This window comes from Euprymna scolopes, chromosome 1 (assembly GCF_053919585.1).
Source record: "Euprymna scolopes isolate OS-2025 chromosome 1, ASM5391958v1, whole genome shotgun sequence".
NCBI classification, from domain to species: domain Eukaryota; kingdom Metazoa; phylum Mollusca; class Cephalopoda; order Sepiida; family Sepiolidae; genus Euprymna; species Euprymna scolopes.
The window spans coordinates 170234787-170259901 of record NC_136482.1 but is presented as its reverse complement, the minus strand read 5'-3'; the positions used below and the strand labels follow the sequence as shown (position 1 = coordinate 170259901).

Here is a 25115-nt window from a genome sequence, read left to right as displayed (position 1 = left end):
GCTTTGTTCATGAAATCTACGTTTTAATTTAGGCACAGATAAAGAGTGGGGAAAATTATTAGCAATGGTTTTAGCTGGACGGGTGTTTTTTGTGAAAGATTGGCGAGGAGGGGGGGGGCAGAGATTGGAGCTCAGACGAGCACCTGTCATGACACCATAAAAATCAAAGAAAAAGAAAAGTAAAAATTCTGTCCTTTTTTTTTAATGTTTTTCCTATTCATTGCACACCTAAAATTTATACCTATCATAAACCAATGTACATTAAAGAATGTTCATTTCTGAAATAAAATCATCATCACATTGATCAATTTAATCGGTTTTCTGACATCTTCACATTTAACCATATAAAGTAAAGCTTTCAAAAGATGGAACTAACTGCTATTCAATTTTCGTACACATCAGATCAGCCATTAATACAATCATCAACAAGATTGGACGTTTCTCTTCTAGAGACTACCACCCCCGGACTGAACAACAAAATGAGGAAACCTTAATAATTGGATCAATCAAAAGTAAGAGAGAAAATTATATTTTATTATTTAACCAATTCATATATTAAATTAATTTATATATTAAAAATGCGTAAATTTACTTATGGTTCATTTAATAGCAGGACTTTATATTGCAAGTGAAATGGCTGCATTTGCGAGTGATTTTCCCAAGTGGCGACAATAAATAATAAAACACGTATTATTTGGGGATTGTATTTCATTCAATGACAATGTTCCAAAGATCATTACTGGTTGAAAAATATCTTTTCAACCTTCATTTTTTTTTTTTTTTTTTTTTTTTTAAATAAAACGATCAAAGTCAAATTATTTAAATAAAAAGGTTGAATAGAACAATATTTTTTTTTATTTTTTATGAAAGCCGTTTGAAAAAAACATTTTAAGAAATTCAAATGTTTATACCTTCAAGTCTCAACATAAAATTCGGTGTATATTTAGAATTACACTAGTTTATATAAAAAAAAAGAAAAGAATTTTTTATGATGTACATACTTGTCACGGAATGATGAGGTATTCCTAAAATCACGTGGGTTTGACTTGTAACTTTTCTATATGGCTAGTAAACGAAAATACTTAGTTGTCAAAAGGTCAGCTAAAGATAAATTTGTCCATAGAGCCCCAAATAGTGAAATAAAAGTACCTTGAGGATGATCAAAATATGCTGTGAATGACTGCAAGGTTTTCATAAGCTTCTTTTAAAATTTAAAAAAAAAAAAAATCTTAACTTGTAACTTCATCCAATGCTTTAGAAACCTTGTATTTCTTTTATTTCTGTACATTTGAAAATACAATGCAAAGAGAAAACATGGTTTCATTGTATTTTTTTAAGGAATTGTTCACTTCCTCTTTGACATGATTGCGTTAGCAGTGAAAACAAAAACTATAACAAAAAGGAAAAAGAAAAAGTGACACTGACAAGAAAAAGAGTTGGACTGACCAATTACAAAGTTTTAAACTGACAGCTGACTTTACTAGAGTTCCCCACTCATGTTCAGAGATAAATCCTTTATTTCCTGATTATTGGTACATAAATGACAGAATCTCATGAACACAGGTTTGTCTATGAATACTAATTACAAAGATTAAAAAAAATTACGGTTCTCTTTTTTGAGAGAAAAAGAAAGAAAAGAAAGGAGCGATTTGTTAAAGCTTCTAAAGAACGTGAAATTGGAGATTTTATCATAATCACCAGAAACGCTCAAGTTTCAGGCGATCACGCCATAGAATCAACCACTCCAAGGTGCAAGACCAAGAAAGTTCCAAAGAGAGGCTGAACACAGTATTTGATGTTATTTTGACTGCTCTCAGAAAGCGACAAATTTAAGTAATGAGAGCTACCAGAAAGCAACAAATATTCTATATCATAGCTGCGGTTCAAAAACAGTGCAAGACCTATTATGTTGGAGACAAGTAAATTCCAACTCCGTCCTATCACTGAAAAATTGCAACTCCATCCTATCACTGAAAAATTGCATCCCTGTGTCTATTTCACAATTATCTTAATTGGAAGTGCTCTGACGAACAAGTAGCACTTGTGGTCTCTCGACATATATACTGCCGACTAACTAGACAAGCAACCTAAATCAAAACGTAGATTCCATGAACAAAGTTTCTTTCTTAGAAGTGCACGCCTGTGGAACGCTCTTCTGTTTGCCTGTTTCCCACCTGACTACAACTTGGATGTCTTCAAGTCCAACATAAACAAATTCCTGATAAACTGCTCCCTTAAGACACTTATCAAATCTCCATTACTAACAATTACTACGATATTATTCCATTGATTACTGTACACGCAATAACCCTTATCCCTGAGTGGCTTCCTGGCCTTGATAAGTGGACTACCATGAAAAAAAAAAATGTCCCACTTCTCCACTGTAGAGATCTCCAGATGCAGAAAAGCCTTTTACTATAATAGTTTCTTTGCTCAAACTGCTAGACTTTGGAAATTTCCTACCTGCATCTCTGACTATACTGATATGCAGAAGTTCAAGTGTAATATGAACAGATTGCTTAAGTCCTTACATAGTGTCCCTGTAGATATGGAGAGAAAAAAAAAGATGCCACCAACATTTTTACATTTTTAGTGTTGGGACGATTCCAATATTTTTCCAATTCCGATACAATTACAGATTCAGATTCTAAAATTGTCTAAAACAAATAGAATTTTAGAAGAGATTAGAAGGCTATCACAATGTAGGGAATCGAAATGTAGTCAGTGTAGTCCTCAACACCAACTACATTCCATTCCCTACATTGTGATAGCCTTCTAATCTCTTCTATATACCTATCTTACACAATGCTTCAAGCAAATTATATCTCATTTTTAAATAGAATTCATTTATTTTTTTATTGGGAGCAGGGGGGGGGGGATAGCAGAGAATCCCGATTTACTTTTAAACTAAGCCATAATTTTTTTTTTTTTTTTGACAAACTTAATATTTCCTTTTATGTATTTTATCCAAGGTTTTGATAAACTCATGAAATTCTTATATATATATATATTTTATTTGGGCCAGCAACGGAAACATCAATTTTAGACAAAAATAAATAAGAAAACAAAATACTTTTTCTCAATTTTTTTCCGATTCCGATACTCCAAAAACTTCCGATTTTTCTAATTCTCGATTCCAGTTAATCGTCTCAACATTAATTCTAAGTCTGTGTTGATCGATTCAACACCAGACAAATTTCATTCCAAATTAGTACATAACATTTTTTTTTTTTGGGGGGGGGGGGTCCACGCAACGATACCAGACAGTTGACACCCAGAGAATCAATTTTCTAAATTTAGCTGCAGAGCTACAACATGGTGCTAGTAGAAAACTCTAGGAATTACCTGAGAAGCAGTTCTATAGGATAAGATAATGAGGATCAAGATCAAAATTAATATCAGAAAAATAAATCTATAATCAAATTGCAGGATTTCATATTCTTACTCTGGCTGAGATGGTCGATGCTCAAAGTTTTTTTTTTTTTTTAAATATTTTTTTAAGATCTGTATTTTACTTGCTGATCAGACTTAACTCTATAAAGTTATAGTTAAGTCTGTTTGATTAAAAAAAAAAAAAAAAGGACCCCTAAAATTTATGTACATTTATGTTCAGATTGGAAGTCTGCTCCTTTCACTTCTCTCAAAAATAAAGCAAACATACTCCTTCGACTCCTTATTACGTCTAATATCTAAGCTCCAAATTTCATAAATATTTGACAAGATTTTTAATCCATGGGTTCATTTATTTTCAGGAGGGGGATAGGTGGTGTTCTACCGCTTTTGTTCCCTTAAAATATAAATGAAACAAAACTCATACTTACTATAATGTGTTTAGTTCCAAAGTTCATGAAAATCTTTCCAATAGTTTTTCTTCCTATAAATGTACAGAGACTTACAGACGTTCATATTTATCTTTGGAAGTGACTGAGGGTCTGGGTGTTCCAAGTTGGGATCCAGTTTGTTCAACGAAAATCACTTTCATTTCGGATGTTGGCAATCTTCACATGGTCCTTCTTGTAAGTACCCAATGTCTTTATAGAAAGAATTCTGGCTAGAAAATTATTGGGGAAACCAATGCCAACAATAGAATCTTTGGATTCATATGATATAATGATCTTTATTTTATAGATTCCATATCCAATGGTTATTAGAAGTTTTCTTTCCTCTCTTTTTTATAAAAATCACTCCAGACAAGGCATGAAGCTACTTAATGTAAAGAGCTTAAAAAAAAATGCTTCAAGGTGAAAAACTTGCCTACTATAAGTGTCATATGAATAGATTCCAATCCAGGAAACAACAATTTTTCCCTATTTGTCAGAAACATCGCTCATGGAATCTGAGGACTAAAGAACAAAATAAGGGAAGCGAAAGTTATGAGACTGATGAAAGTAAACCAGAGGACTACTTTTTCCTCTTCTCTTATATTAATAAATGTGCATTTTGTAACCAACATTTATCAGGTGAGTGATGAGGTTGAAAAAGGAAAATACCTTCTAAAAACAAAAATGAAAAAAAAAAACAAAAAAAAACAATGAAAAAAAAATGGAGAAAAAAAATGAAAAAGTTTAAATGAAAAAAAATAAAGAAAAAAAAAAAAAAAATGAAAAAAAAAAAAAAAAATAAAAATATTGATCATTATTTTAAATGATACTTGATGATACTCGCCAAAAACTGAAAAGCTGTTAAACAGATGAATGATGAACGACTAATTTTATGAATCCAAGTTTGTCAGTCTAAACGAAAAGGTAGAATTAAAATTTGTCACAAATAGCACATATCTTTAGATAGGACAGACCTCATGTCAAATGTTCGCGTAATTATTAGTTATACAACTGAATGGTGAGCCTTTCTTTCAAAATAATAAATCCCTTTTGTTGTTTTAAAGAGAATATTTGGAAATATCTAATTGTTGTTTCTAAATAAACTGATAATTGTAAAGGAAATTGTAAATCGTTTTAATAAAAAAGAAAAAAAAATTCCAAACCTTCAATTTTGATACTTTTTTTTTTTACTAGCAGAACTACTTGGCATTGCCCGGGTCAAAAGTAACCCATTTCTATTAAAGCTTTTATCGCTCTATCCGGCTCTCTATCTCTCCCCAGACCCATTTTCTCCTCCACCCAACCCATTCTTCTATCTGGACATATAGAAAACTGTTTTATATAACAGATTCATTGAGTAATGCGCTGACATTTTCATTCCAAATTAGTACATAACATTTTTTTTTTGGGGGGGGGGGTCCACGCAACGATACCAGACAGTTGACACCCAGAGAATCAATTTTCTAAATTTTAGATATTATTCATCCAGGGCAATGTTGATCAAGAGTATATTAGTTTGTGGGTCTTTGTTTTGTAGTTTTCGACTTAACTGAACATACAAACATGCATCAATCCAACATGAGCAATAGGATTAGTGCAGAAATAATAAACCCAACCGGATTTGAATGCTCCATAGCTAATTTCATACTTCAGAATAGTTCAAAGTTCAGATTTCATAGTTCAGATTGAATCAATTAATGCACTCACACCACACACATTCAGAAACTATGATAAAGACATTCAAAAAAACATTTTAATAACTTCCAATTGATAAATATAGATTATTTTGAACGAATCTAAACAGTAAAAAAAAAACGTTGGAATATGCAGAAACCATTATATACATTAAATCAACACTCAAACAAAACAAGTCTATCAAAGCCTGAAAACCACTAGAGGATAAGGGTTAATGAAATGTAAAGTGATAAGTAGTGGCGGAAGTTTGATAGAATTTCATTATTTAAGGGGTGGCTCAACAAAAACTTGTTTACATCAGACTTTAAGACGACCATGTCAAGGTCAACTGGAAAGCAGGCCTGCAGCACAGAGTTCCACAAGCGAGCAGTTCTAGGAAAGAAACTTTGTTGATGGAATTTGCATTTAGATTTCGGCACAGATAGAAACTGGGGTAATTATTGCTAGCAGTTGTAGTTAGACAAGTGTTTGTTGTAAATCTGGCCCCTATCACAGTAATCCTTAATATTTTGTAGGGGGGGGGGCATATAACGATAGAGCGCAGATGTATCACATTACAAAATCAGTTATTCTAGACATCTATGGCCATCATAGACATAAAATGGTCGACCATAGTCAAGAGCAACCCGAAGGCTCCCTTTTCATTAGCTACTACACTGAGGCATAGAGGAAGGTGCCACTCCTTTTCCAGGATTATTCCACATACCATTGAGCTTCACCTTATAATGCTGAGTGTTTAGCAAGAAGGGTATCGAGTACTATTTTTCAAGTCTTTGGTACGACTCTACCTACGATTGAACCCAGGTCTCATGGCCCATGAATAAATACTCTTACCATTATGCCAAATGAGCCAATGAATAATTATAGTGTCACTTATTTATAATATATACTTATTTCGACATTGCCACTATCAGTTTAATGTTCACTAATATGCTGGTATTCAGGACAGATATACAAACAAGTTATTTTAGGTGGTATCTAACTATGAAATCCGATTTGTGTGTGTAGGGATATTATTAGACTAGGTTAATGTTCAGAAGAGAAGGATAATAACTATAGGTTATTTTGGCCATCTGTAGGTATAAATAATTGTAAGAACTATTCTTATTTGAAAAATTGCAAATTATTGAAATACTTGATTGAGGTGAAAGAAAGAGGGTCGTTGGTGTTCTGGTGAAAAAGACGAACCTCTTTAGAATTCTTTTTAGTATTTCAATGATTTTAATTTAATCAATACAGGAACATAATATAAGACAGGATTAAATAAATATAATAGTGCAGGTATGTTAGTCTCCTTTCGTTAATTATTTAATAGTAATTAAGTAGATGAAGTTATGTTTTTGCATGCAATTTAGTTACTTATTTTTTATTACAATTTCACTCCAAACAAGGCACATTGCCACTTTGATGTAGATTGATGTCAGATTAATGCAGACGTTACTACAAAATGTCTGTCTCCAATCTCCAACAAAGAATGGTGGATGTTCTGACGAACTACAAGCCCTTGTGCTCCCTTGACGAAAATATCCTCAACAGCAAAATTCCACCCCTACACAGTAGAGATCTCTAGATATAGAAAGGCCTTCTACTTTAATAGCTTCTTCCCCAGAACTGCTAGACTTTGGAATTCTCTTCCGGTTTCCTGCTTCCCCAACTGTACTGACATGCAAAAGTTCAAGTGTAACGTGAACAGACATCTTGCTGCTCAACTCCCTACATAGTACCCCTGCAACTTAGGTCCCTGATAGTAGTCCCCTACATCAAAGTGGCAATGTGCCTTGTTTGGGGTGAAAATGTAATAAAAAATAAGTAAATAAATATCTCACTAACATCTCTACAATAATCTGTGTGTGTGTGTGTGTGTGTGTGTGTGTGTGTGTGCGCACGCACGCACATGTTTAAGTTAGGTCATGGTTGCCTTTATAGTGAGATTAAAATGCTAAATTCATCTTCACAATAGAACAGCTTTTAAATATGCTGATCACGTGTATGTGATAGACACCTAAAAGGTTAATTTGCATATTGCATTACAAAAGGATATTTCACTAATTAACTATTCGCTTTTATGATGTTCATGTTTATGAATATTTTCTATATACTGGATAAATGTTTAGCAGTTTGTGTGAAAGAGTCTTTATTTAGTTAATTTACTCCTGGGGATCGCGATGCTTAGTTTCCTAAATTTTCCCAGGCAACGCCGGAACACGAGCCCCACTACTATACAATAAAAACCAAAGGGTTAAAGTAGAAATGTACAAAACCTAAATTAATGCCCCATATATATATATATATATATATATATATATATATATATATATATATATATATATAAGCTTTCATAAAAGGAACTCAATTTTTATGTAAAGTCAATCACTATATCGATGCACTTTAAAAAAACTGGAGACAGATGTGACATCATAACACCGGAGATTATGTTACATCAGAATTAAAACAAATGTCAGCTAATTTTAAAAACGAATTTCTAGTATTTACATTCCTTTACTCACACAATCACTTTACATAGAAAAAAAAAATAGAGATATGAATATAGATATATATAGATTTGTTAATTTCCAATTTAGAAGCAAATTACTATGGAGAAAAAAAAATGACAAGTCCGAAATGGAAAACCAAAACACACTGCATTTTAGCTTAGCTTTGCCGGCTAAACAGATATCTATGAGAGCGAGTTGCACAATTAAGTGACGAAAGAGTGAGGGTGGGCTTCATTCGTAATAATTTTCTGTTGGGTAGAGTGCCTATTTACTATGCCTCCCCACAGGACAGAGTTAGACACCAGGGTCGTTTTTTAACGTGGAGAAAAGGTACAAAAATAAAAATTGTCTCAGTCGTGAAGGATTTCTCCTCCACCGAAAGAGAACAAGAAAATGAAGTGCAGCATCTGAAGAACAGATACTAGTGTAAACATTAATTAGATTAACTCGCTTTTTGTTATGTAATAAGTTACACCCCCCCTTTTTTTTAAACTCATCTTTTAGAAATAAACTCCTTCCACATAACGTGACACCAGATAATTAGTAATTACCTTTTCCTTGCTTGCAATTTCATTTTTGGCGACCAAATAATCTCATTTTTTTTTTTTTTTTATTATATGGAAGGTAAGGAAATATATACAAAATAACTGGATGCAACATGAATACTATTTCCAAAATATATACAGATAGTGATAAAAACACTTATACACTTATTACTGTGTGTGGTATAATCACGCTGACACATCGGTTTTTGCTACAGTAAGCAACGTTGAGCCTAGTCAGTACCAGATGGGTGACCAATTTGGGAATATCAGGCGCTGTATGTAGGGGGACATTGACAAAGGAGCAAAAACGTAACGTTGTCATTTCCCCTAACGGGGATATACATGCGACTGAGGACTGCTTGTGAATTTCATATTCCATAAAACTTCCTCTTTCGGAGAAAGCCGGTTAAACCCACCTAAGGGTTAGTGTTGTAGTTTCATGCTTGTATGTGTAAAGAATATTACTACTACTACTACTACTACTACTACTACTACTACTACTACTACTATATATTTAACAGTTAACTTCTCGGATACTCAAAGTCAGACACAAATAGTAATCGGTCAGACATTGATACTAGATTTGGATTAGCCTGTTTTTAACCCTCCCCCTCTTCAACGATGTTATTGGCATGAATGTAGATTTTCACTTAATTTTTTTTTTTGTAAAAAAAAAAAAAAAAAAAAAAAAATAAAAATAAAAACTTATTCTAGCCATGAAGGCCGTTAGGATGAATACATTTTCCCTTACTCACAAAATTAAACAGATTCAGGGGAAGTTACTGTGTGTAATTATACAGTTTTTCTCTTCCAAATTAAATACATTTACAATATGCAACTTAAAACGTGTGTATGCAGTTCTCACCTCCATATTAATCTAACATTTATTTACTATTATTAGCGTCAAGTACCAAAACATTTTTTTTATTTCACAGAATTTAATTATTGCAATTAAAGTCATCAAAATTAATTTTTTTCTTTGTCCAAAAAAAAATCAGATTTTTCCTCCCATGCAACGCTAGGTAGATATAGTATATTTTACTATAATTAAACATTTCCTGCATTAGCAAAGCTGCCTTCTAAATGCTCTTTTAAACTAGCAATCTTTTTTATGAGGGAGTCACCACTTATCAAAACCTGAAGGTCACTCCAGGATAAGGGTTAATGAATCTGAAGTGATCAACAAAAAAAAAAACAGCTTAATGATCAGTAGTGGTGGAAATTTGGTCATACTTGATTATTTAAGGGGTGGCTCAACAAGAACTTGTTCACATTGGACTTGAAGATGACCAGGACTCAAAACCACAGTATCACAGTATAGAGTTCCACAAGCGAGCAGTTCTAGGAAAGAAACTTTATTCATGGGGCACAGAGACTGGTGGTTAATTGTTAATGGCGGTTGTAGCTAGACAAGTGTTTGTTCTAAATCTGGTCTCTATCACAGTAGTCCTTAATTTTTTTTGGGGGGGGCATATAACAATAAGACAGAGATGGACTTGCAACGTCTCTTCTGTGAGAAGGAGGTTGTAGGGAATAGAAAAGGACATCACCTAATAGTTTTCAAAGCAGAGTTTTGGAGCTTGTCAAGGCAGAAAAGGGTTATAAAATGCAAATATGAACTACATGAAGTTACGAAACTATGATTATCTTTAAAAAAAAAAAAAAAAGGATTATTTTAAGTTATTTTTGGTTTATTTTTATCAAACATTACTGTTTATGTTACACCAAAATATAAACATTAAAATATCTGGCCAATATATTTTTTACCAGTGAAGTACAAAGTGTCCACTAAACACAGTACCTAATGTATTTTATAAGTAAATCAATTATTTGTCACAAATTTGTACAGTCATTTTGTAATCGAGATTAAAAAGAATGTTTATTTATGACTCAATAAAGAGAAGAGAAAGTAAAGAGACTTATCATTAATCAGTATTAAAAAAAACAAAAAAAAAACGAGTAAATAATCCAGGATTTTTTATCTTTTTTATTTTATTTGTGAACACGAATATAAAGAGTGTGTTTCACCTAATGGATACTATCGTGACCTTAAGTCGATGATGCAAAATTTAATTCAATTGAATATATTGCATTCAATTACACACCAAGATCATTGAAAAAGGTGTACGCATTCAGTCCCCCCTCCCCCGCTATACATAAAATAGCAACTTGTATTCAACAACTGCTGACAGTTTTTTGCTATTCAATCGTCCAAATAGGTTTGATATGCCGTAATAATAAATCAAAGTTATAGTTCTCACGCCGTGTCAGACTCTAGGCAGCGTTGCGTACTTGTTTGATGAGTATTTCCACAGAACATGCTCTAATAGATTTCTTTGTACCGACTCAACAAAAACACCCTCACCTACCAAACTATCGGCAAAATATCACCCACTTGCACCACTTGCCTTTGGAATTTCGTTCCTGCTCCCAGTTTCCACGACCACATCAACATGCAGAAATTTAAATGTAAACGGACCTCTTATTGCCCAACTCCCCATCAAAGTTACCCCCCCATAAATCTGACCCCTATCATAGCCCCTTAAGCTTCAGTTGCAATATGCTTTGTTCGAGGGGGGAGGGGGTGAAAACAATGATCTAGTGTTTTAATATAAATAAAACTGGAGTTGCAATAAATTAGTAAATTTAGCATTGAACATTTTTCTTTCTGAACGTGATTTCAATTTTCAAAAAGCATGACATTAAATTGGCCTTTAGTTGATTAATGCATTTGATTTGTTCCATTCATTTTCTTTTTAGCCTTCCACCCCCAAAATTCCATTTAGTTGCTTTGAAAAATAATTACAAGGCTCTGAAGAAATTTAAAAAAAAAAAAAAAAAACAACAAAAAGAAAAAAAAACATTAAAACATATAAATGAGAAAATGTAAAGTTTTTCCAAACATAATACTGCATTTTTCTTGTCTCCCCCACTTCTCCTTTCCTATTTGATTTTTATAAAATTGGAACAAAATATAATCAAATTATGTTTAACGTTATATAAATGAAAAAAAAAAAAAAAAAAGGATGGAAAATCATATCCATATATATATTTTAGGGGGCCATTTTTTAGTAAATTATTTGTGAATTCTTAAAATGTGGCATACTAAAAATATTTTGTTGTCACATCTGCAGTGCACTGGTGCCCCTACCACTAGTCTCTCGCTTTTAGACAGGGTAAAAAAAAAAAAAAAAAAAAAGTCCCAAATATAAATCCCACACTATCGGCCAAGTTCCAACCTCTGTCCCATCATTACAATGTTGCATTCCTGTGCCTGTTTTACAAGTATTTTAATGGAATATGTTCTGATGAACAGCACTTATGCCTCCTCAGAAAACATATTCCCAACTAATCTGACAGGCTATAAAATATCACCCAGCTATTGTTGAGGTTCCTAGATGCCAAAAACTCTATTCTAATAGTTTCTTCCTTTGAATTGCTAGACTTTGGAATTCCCTTCCTGTTTCTTACGTGTCTGACTGTATTAACCTGCATAAGTTTAAATGTAATGTGAACAGACATCTTGATGTTCAACTTCAGTCTTCTGTTAGACAATCCCAAATAGTAGCTTCTTACGTTCACGTGGCAATATGCCTTGTTAAAAGTTAAAAAAAAAAAAAAAAAAAAAAAAATTGTTAAAGTTTTATTATATATATATATATATATATATATATACATACAGGGTGTCCGTAAAGTTACTATACAGTCTTACAAGTTACTATACAGACACCCTGTAATATATTAACTATTAATACAAATATAATACAATAAAACAATAAGACTGTATAGTAACTTTACGGACACCCTATATATATATATATATATATATATATATATATATATATATATGTGTGTGTGTGTGTGTGTGAGTTATTTGTTTTGTTTTATCCCGATTTCGAATCTCGCTAGATTCAGCCACTTTGATGAGTCGTAGACGACGAAACACGTGTCAGTGGATAATTATATTTTAAAAACAATATACATGCTGCTCCCCATGTGGGGGTACCAAGTTGGTTAAAGGGAAAATTATTCCCAACTCGCATTTAGGTAAAAATGCACTTTCATAAATATTTGAATTCATTCAAAACGTATCGCAAAAAACAAATAACACACACACACACACATATATATGTGTGTGTGTGCGTGTGTGTGTTATTTGTTTATATATATGCAACACATTTTGAATAAAAAGAAAAAAAAAAGGCATCTGTTACTGTAAACCTTGGAAAACAAACAAATTGCTTCTTTGGAAATAAATGAACTTTAAAACAATTTTATAACATTTTATTTAATTTCTAATGATAAAATTATAGCATTTATATATTTTTGAACAAATGAAATTAAAAATAACATTTGTGTAGACAATTTTAAGAATAACTTGTATTAAGTCAGAAATAGTAAAAAAAAAACATTTTTGGAATCCGTTTGAAATATTTTAGATTGATAATCTAAGATTGTAAATATCTATTCTGTCTAGCTTATTTGACATAAGTACTTTTATGCTACTATATACACACAGATCATGTACTGGACTCTTTGGCTCGTAAAAAAACTGGCAAAAGTTATAGACCGTTGATTTAGAATGAGTGTTTTATGCTAAACTGAGAGTTGAATATGATTAAATTTGTGCTCATTTTAGCATTAATGCTAATCTTCATTAATTCCTAACTGTACTGAACAGATATCATAATACCTTGTTCGTTGCACCTTATAACAGGGGTCGATAAAAATTTGCAGCCAAATCGGCCCAATAGATTCAGATAAAAAGTGAAACGGACAGACAAACAAACAGGCTAAGAGTAATTTAAGATAGATATATATTTGTTTCGATGTTTATTTCGAAGTTTGATAGAAGTAGGTCTGTTATAGTATAATATATTTATAGCAAGTAAGCTACACAGAAAAGGTGGAGAGGGGGAGATTTGTTAAGGTATATATGTTGTTTCTAAACGGATAATTTCATCAAATTTAGAAATCTGAAAACTGATGACGGGATGAATTATGAATAAGTTTTTATTATTAATATATATAAAAAAAAAAAAAAAAAAAGAATTCATACAATACCTCGCAAAGCAGCTTCACAAGTGACATATTGATACAGTCATACGTGACACGAGACATTTAGTAATTCCACGGTGAAAATTCCAAACATATGTAATCCATTGAAGAGTAAAAATAAATAAAATTCCAATCTCCTCGCCAATCTCCAAAATATTGTGCAGTTCAATTCATATTAAGACATTAACGGGGGAGGGGGGCTTTAAATAGTAAAGAAATAAAGAAACGTTTATCTAATGTTGTAGAGAAGTGAGAGAGAGAGAAAAGAGGGGGAGGGGGGAATGCACTGAATGATAGAAAAATACGTTTCAATTTCACATCGATTCATCTGTAAGATGATAACTCATCTTTTTCTCCACATAAAGTTTCAGGATTCTTATCTGGCAAGAGGCGAAACCGGAAAGATAAAGTTCGCAGCAGACATCAGTAAATGTGATAAGTTTTCTTTTGCCAGCATTTTTGTAGAACTTGTATTCAGCAAATTCGGTCAGGTTCAAAATTCTGCCTCATCATAAACATGATACGCTAAAGATCTCCATAAAAATATGTAAGGGTTGAAGTTATGCATTTTATATCTCGTCACACATGGCAATAATTCAAAATATTAAAGTATTTTTCCGGAGGGGGGGGGGCGCACATTTGATTTCCCCAATATTAAGATCAAAAAAATTTTTTTTTTTTTTTTTTTTTAAGAAAAGTGATACGGGCTTGTATGCTGTGTCTTGCTGGTATTTATTTTTTATTTTTATTTTTTTTTTAAAGGTGGTTTTAATCTAGTCCCAAAACTAAGACGCAAATACTCAGTCGGTCTCTGCAATAAAAAAAGAGACGCAATAACTTATAGATTAATGCATCGATTTGATTTCCAGAAGTGACCATATATTTCCATTGTAATTCATACAAAATAAAATGTAATGTTATTAAGTTATGGCCGAATAATCTCTACTGCACGGACTCATTTCCTATTTTGTGTTATGATTCAGGTGAACAAGAAGTGGGGGGGTCTTCTCAGACTGAGCGGCAATGTTTTCTTTTACTTAACTGCAGTGAAATAATAAATCGCCAAACAAACGCGCTACAGAGTTGGGGAACAGAGACAAGTAGCTATAGCTCAGTCTGCTTCCTATATAAGGTTAAATTATATAAAGTGAAGCTGCTGAAGAGGTTATTACTCCTCCTGCTAGGGCTACTGACCTATAAATATCATTGTTGTTCTGTTTATACGGTATTGATGTTGACTTCTTTTGTGTGTTAGTAAATTATTCAGGGGATAACTTGGGTAGATAGCCATTGAGTCGGTGTAGAACAACGCCGACAACAACAACAACAACAGCCGCCTGGTTCATCAATAATTACAAATGTTCAGCTGCTGCTGCTTCTTGACGGCATTACTTCGCAACGCCTTGGCAACGAGAGGACAACAATTACACAAATTCTCAATGTAGATTCGTTAGCAGTAACAATAACACAAATGTTTATAAATGAAAGGATGTTTACAAACGTGTATAACTAAAATCAAATACACTTACCTGACGTCTGTCGAGATTATATATATATATCTTTTCTGCTCCAAATTATTTTTAATAGGATTTTGACTGTTTAAATCTAATTATGACATCGTCTGACGTTTGGTCATTAAATTATAGACTGAACCTAATTGTTATAAAACTATAACTAATTTCGAACCGTGCTATTTTTTTTTTTTTTTGTTTTTTTTTTTTTTTAGATAGGATTTTTAGTGTAGATTCAATTTTACGATAGCTTGTGTATTAAATTGTTAGATGACAGTACAGAATAGTTTTAAAAAGCCCCCCCCCCTGTTAAGAATGGGTTTCTAAATAAAGTTATTTAATCACATTCCGTATTCTGCATAAATTCCCCAATTTCGTGCAGCTAATGCAGTTTCAATCGTTTTATAAAAATTGGATAAAAATAGTTTGGAAACCGTTCAGGTTTTTAATATATAACGATATGCTAGGAATTTTAAAACCAGAAATTATTTTCTATTCGACAGTTTGAATGCTTCCAAATTCTTTTCAAATTTCAGAGTTACAGAGTAATTAATTCTTTTAACTATAAACAAAAGATCACAATGGTTAACTTGTTTACACGTAAACCGAATTTTTTTTTTTTTCGGGTTGATGTAATTTCATTATTATTTATTATTTTTTTTTTTTTTTTGTAATATTCCCTTTAAGTCAGTTCATTTTAGTATGTTACATTATTGCCTTTTTCATTTCAATAATCGATTAATGAATTAAAAAAAAAGAAACCATATGTAAATTACGTCGATGCGAGAACCACACACACGAGAAATGGTTAGAGAATCTTAATGTAGAGGTAATAGAAAAAACTGAATGGACAACGAAAAGGTATTTAAAATTCTCAAAAATTTTGTGAATGAATGTAAGAAATATAGTAACATTCTTTTGAATGGCATATTTTGTTTGGGAAATCGGTGAACTATTCTACAATTATGGATAAGATTTTATTAATATAAAACACACATAGCTAAATCATGCACTGAGATTTCAAATTTTAATAATTGGAAATAATTTTCTTTCATAGATGTAATTACCCCCCTCCAATATTACTATGTGAAAATCGGATATAAATGTTTATATATTGCAACTTCTATACCAATTTTCGGATTTTGTGGTCATGCTCAAATGCATTTTATTTTTTTTAATGGATTGATAGTTGCTATTTCTTCTGAGGAGATAAGAACAAAATACACCCATTGATTGATATAATTAGATGAATGATTTTGCGCTACGAAACAGGTGCTGTCAAGAATTGTGAATGTTAACGAACTGAAAGGAATAAATTGTAAGATGGTCAACATCATGAAATTTGGAATGTAAACTTTTGTCATTTATTTGTTATATGCTCTGCAATTATATTGAGCTTCATAAATTAATGATTGATATAAATAAAAGGTGAAATAAAAGGTGAAACATTTACACAGAAATTATATATATATATATATATATATAAATAATGGAAAACTAATTTTGGTATATGATTTTCTTATGTAGAAAGTGTATAAAATGTAGATTGTTTTCTTCACTAATTACCGACTTGAACCATTTTTTTTTTTTTCATTACTATTCAATCTTTGTAAAATATTTGCTTAAATTTAGTTGTTTTTAATATTAAAACTGGATATTTTGTTTTGAAATCAGCATATCATCATTTAGCAGCTGGCTACCGATTTTTATTTTACACAATCTGGACCTGTTCAGTTTCAGCTTTTCGATTGTTTATTAGATATAAAATGTATACAAAAATTGATATTTCTAATTTACACTTCCGAGATTAAAATCAATTTAAATTAATCATTGAAATTATCAAATCGCATTTAAAATGAAGTTATTTATCACAATGTACAAGACAATTAAGTAAAACTAAAAATTAAAACCGAAAAAAACATTTGAGAAAAGGAAGCGATCAAGGAATAGTTCCAAGAATATTTTTTTTTCTTCAGACTTTTTATGGTTTGAGCTTGCTATAAAAGATAATTTTGAAATGTACATTAGAACAAGATATGAATTTGTATATGTTTCAAGTTATAAATAAAATAAGTATCATTGTTTTTTTATGAAACTTAAATGCAATGCAGATACTTTCATCAAAAGGAATGACTTGATTTTTTAATTACTTCATTGCCTTCTATGATAAGGGTGTATATATTACATTTTCATAAAAATATACATTTACACAAAAAGTCTTTGAGGAATATATAGAAAAGTTATAACTGACCTAGCATTACCGGATGGTGGTCTTGGAAAAAAAAAAAAAATTCGAAATTGGTTTACAAGTTTTTTGTTCAGAAATTTTTTTTTAGTTTTCTTTTTCTCTTATTTTTCATTTCAATAAATATTTGATTAAAAAGTTTGTGTATTTATCAAAGTTACGGCGAGAAAGGCAGACCAGAGAGTTAAAAAAAAAAAAAAAAGTCTAGTACTTTGTCGTATTTCAAAACTGATTTTGAAGTCTTTAAACTGTTGATTAGGATAAATAAGTTATGGCTAGAATTAAAGTCAAGCGTTATGGTTTAGTTATGCTCTTAAACCAATAACATTTTCGAACCCTTCTAGCATATATATATATAAAAAAAAAACTATAAAATGGAGGAAAGCCAATTGAGTTCCTTTGTAGAATAGTGTCTCTTAAACACGAATCATGTTTGCGTTGTAGACAACTGCAAACTGACTTTTTTTCTTTTTATTTGTGAGGTAAGAAATCTTAAAATATTTATCTATTTTAGTTTCTTAATCGGTTCAGGACAAATGTTTATATTGGTGCATAGATTAACCCAACAAGTCATGGGTTGTCTAGTGTGAAATAAACTTACTGAAAAATAATTGCTAAAAGTTTTTTTTTGTATATTTATATAAAAATACTTTTAGCATTTGCACAGGAGATTTTCAATACAAAATTTCTTTTTATATACAAGTCATCTAGATTTTAAAGAATTTTTAAAAGAAATATAGATAAACATAAACAAGTAAAAGGTTTAAAAGATGTGATCCTTTTTTATGAAGTTAAAAAAAAAAAAATCTATATCCATTGTACATACAGATTTTCTACAAGAGAAAAAGGGGGAGAGAGATCCTGAACATAAACTATATTAAATTTTTTTTTTTTTTCAAAAATAACAACGTAAACTATACTAAAAACATTTTTTCTTCCAAAAATAACAACGTAACATTTATGAATTCAAACTATAAAATGGTAATGCTTTTTTGAATTTGACGGGTATGCCTATGAAAGAAAAAAGTTAGCTATTCTTGGAATGTTTAAAGTTTAAAACCTATCAAATAGAAATATTATCATAAAACTGATTTTCTTGGAATAAATTCATATAAAAATGTTAGATTTTAGAACTATCAAAAGTTTTTTTTGTTTTTTTTTTACCTGCGTCAACTTTTCAGTCCGTTTTCATTTGTCGCTTTTGCATGATTAAAAACTGTACAATTTATGTAATACTTACACTGAAATTACAATTTGTCATTGGACTGTCAAGGTTGACTAGAGAAAGTTTAAGTAACAGCTGTTACATGCCTGCTGACTGGGAAAGTAAAGCTAATTACAAGAGAGTATGATTGGCTAAGTGGCCAGGGACAAAAACTTTTGTTAAGGGATCTAGAAAAGGAGCAGACAGATTCAGGTCTTTCTCAAGAGAAAGGTTGATCGAATAGTTTATCTTTTCCTTTTTAAAAAAAAATTTTTTTTTTTTATAAATCAAGTCACTAAAAGTTATTTGACATCAAAACAATATATTGTAAAGAATAAATTGAACACAAGTTGCTATTTTTTTTATTTAGTTGAAGAGGGAGGTGGAAGGGTGGGTCAATGTCCTCAAAAGATCTGATGGGATTTGATCACGGCATAGCTGATCTCGTATGCTGCAATGATATACATTAAGCTAATCACACACACACACACACACATACACACACACACACACACACACACACACACACACACACACACACACACACACACACACACACACACACACATTGTAATATAGAACAAACCCGAAAGAACTGCGCTCATTATTGATGTCACCATCCCAAATGACTACGGCCTTAATAGAGCTGAACGATAAAATAAAATATCAGAACCTAAAAAATGATCTAAAAACGACATGGTCTTTGAAAGAAATACACATTATATCGGTTGTGATAAGAGCAACTGGCCTAATAAAAAAAAAAATTAAATACCTGGAAACAATCCCTGAAAGACAAAGCAACGTCTATTGTTAAGTGCTCTCGGATATAAATTCAAATTGTAAATAATTCAAGTGTAAAGCTCCAGGAGGGAGCCCCTTGATCTTTTAAAACTTAAAATAAATTAAAAAAATAAAATTAAAAAAAATAAATTTTAAGGATCCTAATTGGAATAGTGTATAAATTTTATCTTTCCAAGTTCATAAAAGTTGTGGCCTGTTGGATTATAGCTAAATGGTTTATAATTAAATTGCATAAAATATTAAAAGAAATCGTTCAGAGTTGGATATTATGATTATTTGATTAAATTCATTAAAAAAAAAAAAAAAAAGAAAAAGAAAGGTAATGATAGTGGAATATCAAAAAATTACAAACAAAATGGTCCAATACAATTTTTTGCAAGCTCAAGCACATCTGCCATAATGCTGAAGTTTTTCTAATGAAAAAAAATTTCGATCAAGCAGAATGACGAGTGGATCTGAAAAGACATAGGAGTTTCCCTATTGTGAAGCATATAGTTTCTCTTCTACATCATAGTCCTTGGCATTATCTTCAGCAAGGGGGGGGTCATACCTCCATTCTTCTTTTAAATCTACCAGGAGATACTGAAGAGCATAATGAAGCAGTGAGTGAACAAGATTGCCACCAGACGCCCCTGTGTCTTCCAGCAGGACTCTGCTCCTGCGCACAAGGCCAAGACAACTCACCACCAGACCTGTTGCCATCCTCCTCACTCAACTGCAACTCCCTTGACTATTTCTTCTGGAGCGTGATTAAGGTCAAGACCAACAAGCATACCCACATGATTGATTCTCTAAAGGCGGCATTGTGGAGGCATACGCCACCATAGACAAGGTCACCAAAGCATACAACTTATTTTATACCTACTTTTAGAAGGCTATCAGCAGCAATTACATTTAAAAGTAATGTAGTATGTAACTGTTACTGTCAAGTCTCTGCATAGACAACTTCCGTTTTTACTGTTTATTTCGTTTTCTTTTTGTTAAGTGTAATATCCTATACACAGAGAAATTTTTGTACAAAAAAAAAAAAAAAAAAAGGTAATAAATTTTTTTAATGAAAATATTCTTCAGTCTCTTGTAATTTTCTTGAACTGATTTTTACTTTGGAAATTTTCAGTCGTAGCTGTATAAATGATCTTGCATATGTGTAGACGAAACAAAGTTTCTTGCATACTATGTGGGGGTGGATGAGGTCCAAAAAGTAGATGTTTGTGTTTTTTTGTTTTTTTTAAATATAAAACTCATTTAAATATTGAACTTGTATATAATAAAGTTGTCACGCCAAATATCTGTATGGGAGTTTATATTTAAACGTAACTTTAGTAACATAAATGTTATAATGTTAAACAATTTTATTCAATTGAATGATTTCAAATAAACTTGTTTTTGAGATAAAAAGTTTACTCTTACAAGGTTTATATTCTTATTTATATTGTTTTTCTTTGCATTATTACTCATGAATACTGTAATCTTATATATATATATATAGAGAGAGAGAGATAGAGAGAGAGAGAAAAGGATATGTTATCAACAAGAAACTGTCTGACCTAGTTTCACGATTTGTTTTCGAACAATTACTAGTATTTTTTTTTTTCTGATCATCTCATACACTAGTTGATTCCTTGGTGTCTTGCAAGCGAATGAATACGAGTTTTTTTGGTTTGTTTTTGTTACGATACCATCAACAGTTTAGAAATAAACTGAATGAAAATCTGTAAAGTTTTATAGTGTCAAAATATTCTCCTCCTCTAAAACAACTTTTTTTTACAGAATAGCTTTTTTTCTTGCCAATATTCCCTCTACCCTTTTTTCCCCAGATATATTGTTGATTTAGGCAGGTTTCCATATTTAATTATGTTGAATATGTATATATGTTTATCTTTCTAAGTGTTTTCTTTCTGAAACATGTTTTTATTGGATAATCCATAACTATTTTTATACATTCTGACCAATCACCGTTTTTTATCTCACTTAATAGAATACCAGAATGACATGAAGACACTTTTTAGTTTCTTTATCCTAACAATTATTCAATAGCTTAGCAAAGTCACTTTAGTTAAGCAAAGTATATTAAATAAAACTTGATTCAGTTAAAGCAGTTACTCTATTATTCTGTAATTCCATAATCAATTGTTTAATTGAAAGCAATATGGCGTCGTCTTCTTTTAAAATCTCTATGCTGTAATCAAATCCACAGCAAAACTGCTTTGAACAATAACTTCTGTTACTGTTTTTTTATTAAAGCCTACATTTGAATCAGTTAAAACAAGACATTCTGTTAGGTTTTTATTCATGGCTCAAATGGTTACCACATTTAGTTCTTAATCAAAAGTTTGTTAATTTAAGTCCACTCAGTGGTGATAATTTTTGTATGTTTATTCTTTAACCGTATTCAAGTCAAATCAAACATTTATGAGAATATCACACTGAAAAAGGCCAACTTTTTTTTTAATAAAATTATATAGAGAAAATATAATTTACAAATCAATAAAAATAAGAAATTCAATCCACCTTTTTTTTTTTTTTTGTAAAACAAGTAAGCCATTTTAATGAATTTGGGAAATAAAAGTTTCTGGTTTTTCATTTCATTGCTATTCCTGATCTACTGAAATATAGAAAGTTTTCAAAGATATTTACATTGAATAATTATAAAAATAGATATTAAAGAAACATTCTCTCTCAAACTAAATCAGTAAGAATAACTAGCATTATAATATACCAGCAGTTCAGCCTGGCTTTGTTCAGACCCTATGTACTATTCATAACTTTATGTGCATGCATTATATATATATATATATATATATTAAAAAGTTTGACTCATGTCCAAGTAACTTACATCTAAAATTTCAAGTGTTTAGACCCAGTTTAGTGGGGGGGGGGGGTAACTTTGACTCCATTTTGACCCCATAACATGTTTTGGGCTCAAGTCAAATTAAAAGGTTTGATCCATGTCCAAGTAATCTGCATCTAAAATTTTAAGTGTTCAGCCCGAAAATTGGTGAAGGAGTTTGGTAGAGTTTTCAAAGGTCAAATCGTTGAATTTTGACCTCTTGACAGCCAAATTTCTGGCTGAAAACCGATTAAAAAGATTTTCCCAAATCTCAATACCCCTTATGCCATATCTTGAGTCTGTAGACAAAACTGACAGAGTAATTTGGTAGGGAAATGTACACACACAGACAATTTCACTTTTCTAGATATATAGATTAGCCTATATTAATGTGGGTGATGATTGCTAAGTGGTTAACGACATCACATAATAAAAATCTTGGTGTGTCTAGCTTGAATCCAGTTCCACAGAAACACTTTCAAACCTGCACTTAACCTTGTATTTAACCTGCTGAAAAAATAAAATAAATATTAGCCTATATTTCCAGTTATGCATAGAATCTTTCTCCTTCCTAAATTCCAACAGAATTAGTGCAGTGGTTTTGGAAATTCACTTCAAATCTCTATATTAATACAATTATGTGTTTGTGTACATTTGCGTTTCTCCCCTCTACGTGATTTACACTTTTTTTTTATTAACTATTAATTGTAGGTTTATAAAAATTAAAATTGCAAAAAGGATAAAAATTTCTAATATCTATTCAACAAAATTTAGTTACAAAATTAAATCAACCACAATGGATTTTGGTTCATTCATGAACAAGTCCACCATTTTTATTTTTTGTTGATAATTGAAAAAGGAATTACTTAGTGACCTTCCATAATGTGAATTTGTGAACATTTAAACTGTTTAATTTTAAAGCCATTTCCGACTTAAATTCTTAGCAAATTTCCTTGTATTAAAAACATGGAAAATTTTGGAAGCAATTTACATTGGATTTTTTAAATTTTAATAATAAAAAAAAAAAAAAAATAAAGCAACATTAGAGTTTTATAATTTGGTTCAATAATTAATTGAATTGCAGGAGGTTTGCCAAGCAGATCTTGGCAAACAAACAATTGCAGAGAAACTCACAATAAATAATCAAATAACTTAAAAAAAAAAAAAAAAAAAAAAAAAAAAAAAAAAGTAGTGGTGGGACGATTCTAATATGTTTCCAATTCCGATACAATTACTTATTCTTTAGAAATTTCCATATTTTTGGAAGACATCTGAAAAAAACCTGACAGATCGTTGAAATGGAACGATTTCAGAAAATCTGAGAATTATAAATTTGATTGAATAATTTAATACACAATAATGTAATAATTCAATTTAAATGTCGATATCTCATTTAAAACAAAAGATAATTGATAAAATAAAAAAATAAAAGGATTCCTGGACAACACGAGCTAAGTACAGCTAAGTATTTTTTTTAATGGATCAAAATTTTATGAGAATAAAATTTTCATTTAAAATGTAAAATCAGAAATAACTAAACATTGATTCAACTGTTTATATATTTTATGTAATTTCAATTTTGCCAAAAACTCTGCATGCTAATTTTTTTTTTTTTTTTTTTTACTTAACATAATAAAGCCATATTGCCACTTTGAATGCAGGGAATACTATTTGGGATTGTGCCTAACAGGAGACTGTGGGGAGTTGAGCAGTAAAATGTCTGTTCACATCTGTAGATTAGTACATCAAGGAAAGCAGGAAACAGGGATGGAAACCCAAAGTCCAGCAGTTTGAGGGAACAAACTATTAGAGTAGTTGGCTTTTCAGCACTTAGAGAGCTCAACAATGAAGGGGGGATTTTGCTGCTCGTTGGGAGTATGTACGTTGAGTGGGGATACAAGTTTTTAAGATAGAATTGCAGTAGAGTGGGTTTCTAAAATACGTGTCTTGATCAGTAAAATTAAATGCAACAAAGTGCTTGATGACTTAAGATCAAGTGAGGTAGAAAAACAATTTAGACAAAGGCATAACTTGTTGAAAAACAAAAGAAAGAAAATAGACATGCTTACTCTTTCTTTTTAAATGCATATTAAATGAACTGACTCATTGTAACAATGTGCTCTTAGGGGCCATTAGTCTGAAGAGACAATACTCATCACAATTCATCCATTATATATCCTTTTTCTTTTTTATTTATGTAAGTTGTTTTTTAACAAAGGTTAGAAGTTTACATAACAAATATGACTCAGAAATATTTTCGTGGTATTTAGGAAAATAGAAGAATCTTTTTCATCTCACATATATATTGCACACACAAAATGTAAATTACCAGACATTAACATTTACATTTCTAATATACGTTTACAAATAATGAGATGTTTTTATAAACAGAGACAAAATTCACAATATAAAATAATTATGATATTCTTTTTTTTTTTTTTTTCTTCCTTTGAAGATTGTAATGCTGGGTATGGGGCAGCCAAACCAGCTGCCAACATTGCCCCGCTTTTTATTAAAACTAACCGAGAGCTCTTTTTAGTATCCTCGCTGTTCCCTTAAGTGCAATTGTCTGGATCTCTTTTGCACTTGGTTCACCAGGAACATTAGTAAGGTAGGACTTCAGGTTCTTCTTCATAAGCCCTGTAGCACCTATGATAACTGGTATAATTGATATCTCCCTAAGATTCCAGTTTCTTTTCATATCGTACATGAGACCTTGGTATTTGGTCTGTTTCTCTTTCAGCTCTGTTCAGGCCGCCATCATTAGGAACACTCACTTCAATCAAGGTTGCAACTCTCTGACTTATTCCATATAACTATGTCAGGTTTCACAGCAGCATTTTCAAGGTAGGTGGCTGTAGGGATTACATGGTCGTAGACATTATGGAAGAAATATCTCGTGTGTGTGTG

At 31.2% G+C, this 25115-nt stretch overlaps 1 protein-coding gene across 4 annotated transcripts in view; it reads right to left on the bottom strand.

Annotated features, from left to right (window-relative positions):
• The window catches only part of LOC145277237 (cytospin-A-like), a 307717-nt gene that overhangs the window by 62499 nt on the left and 220103 nt on the right, over positions 1 to 25115 (bottom strand). The window contains exon 1 of one of the 4 annotated variants that reach the window (XM_080128781.1): positions 13621 to 14970. The exons of the other annotated variants lie outside the window; for them this stretch is intronic. Coding sequence (XP_079984907.1) covers positions 13621 to 13677 — 57 coding nt within the window. The 5' untranslated portion in view covers positions 13678 to 14970. Of the gene's footprint in view, positions 1 to 13620; positions 14971 to 25115 lie in introns of those variants that run through there. 4 annotated transcript variants of the gene reach the window in all.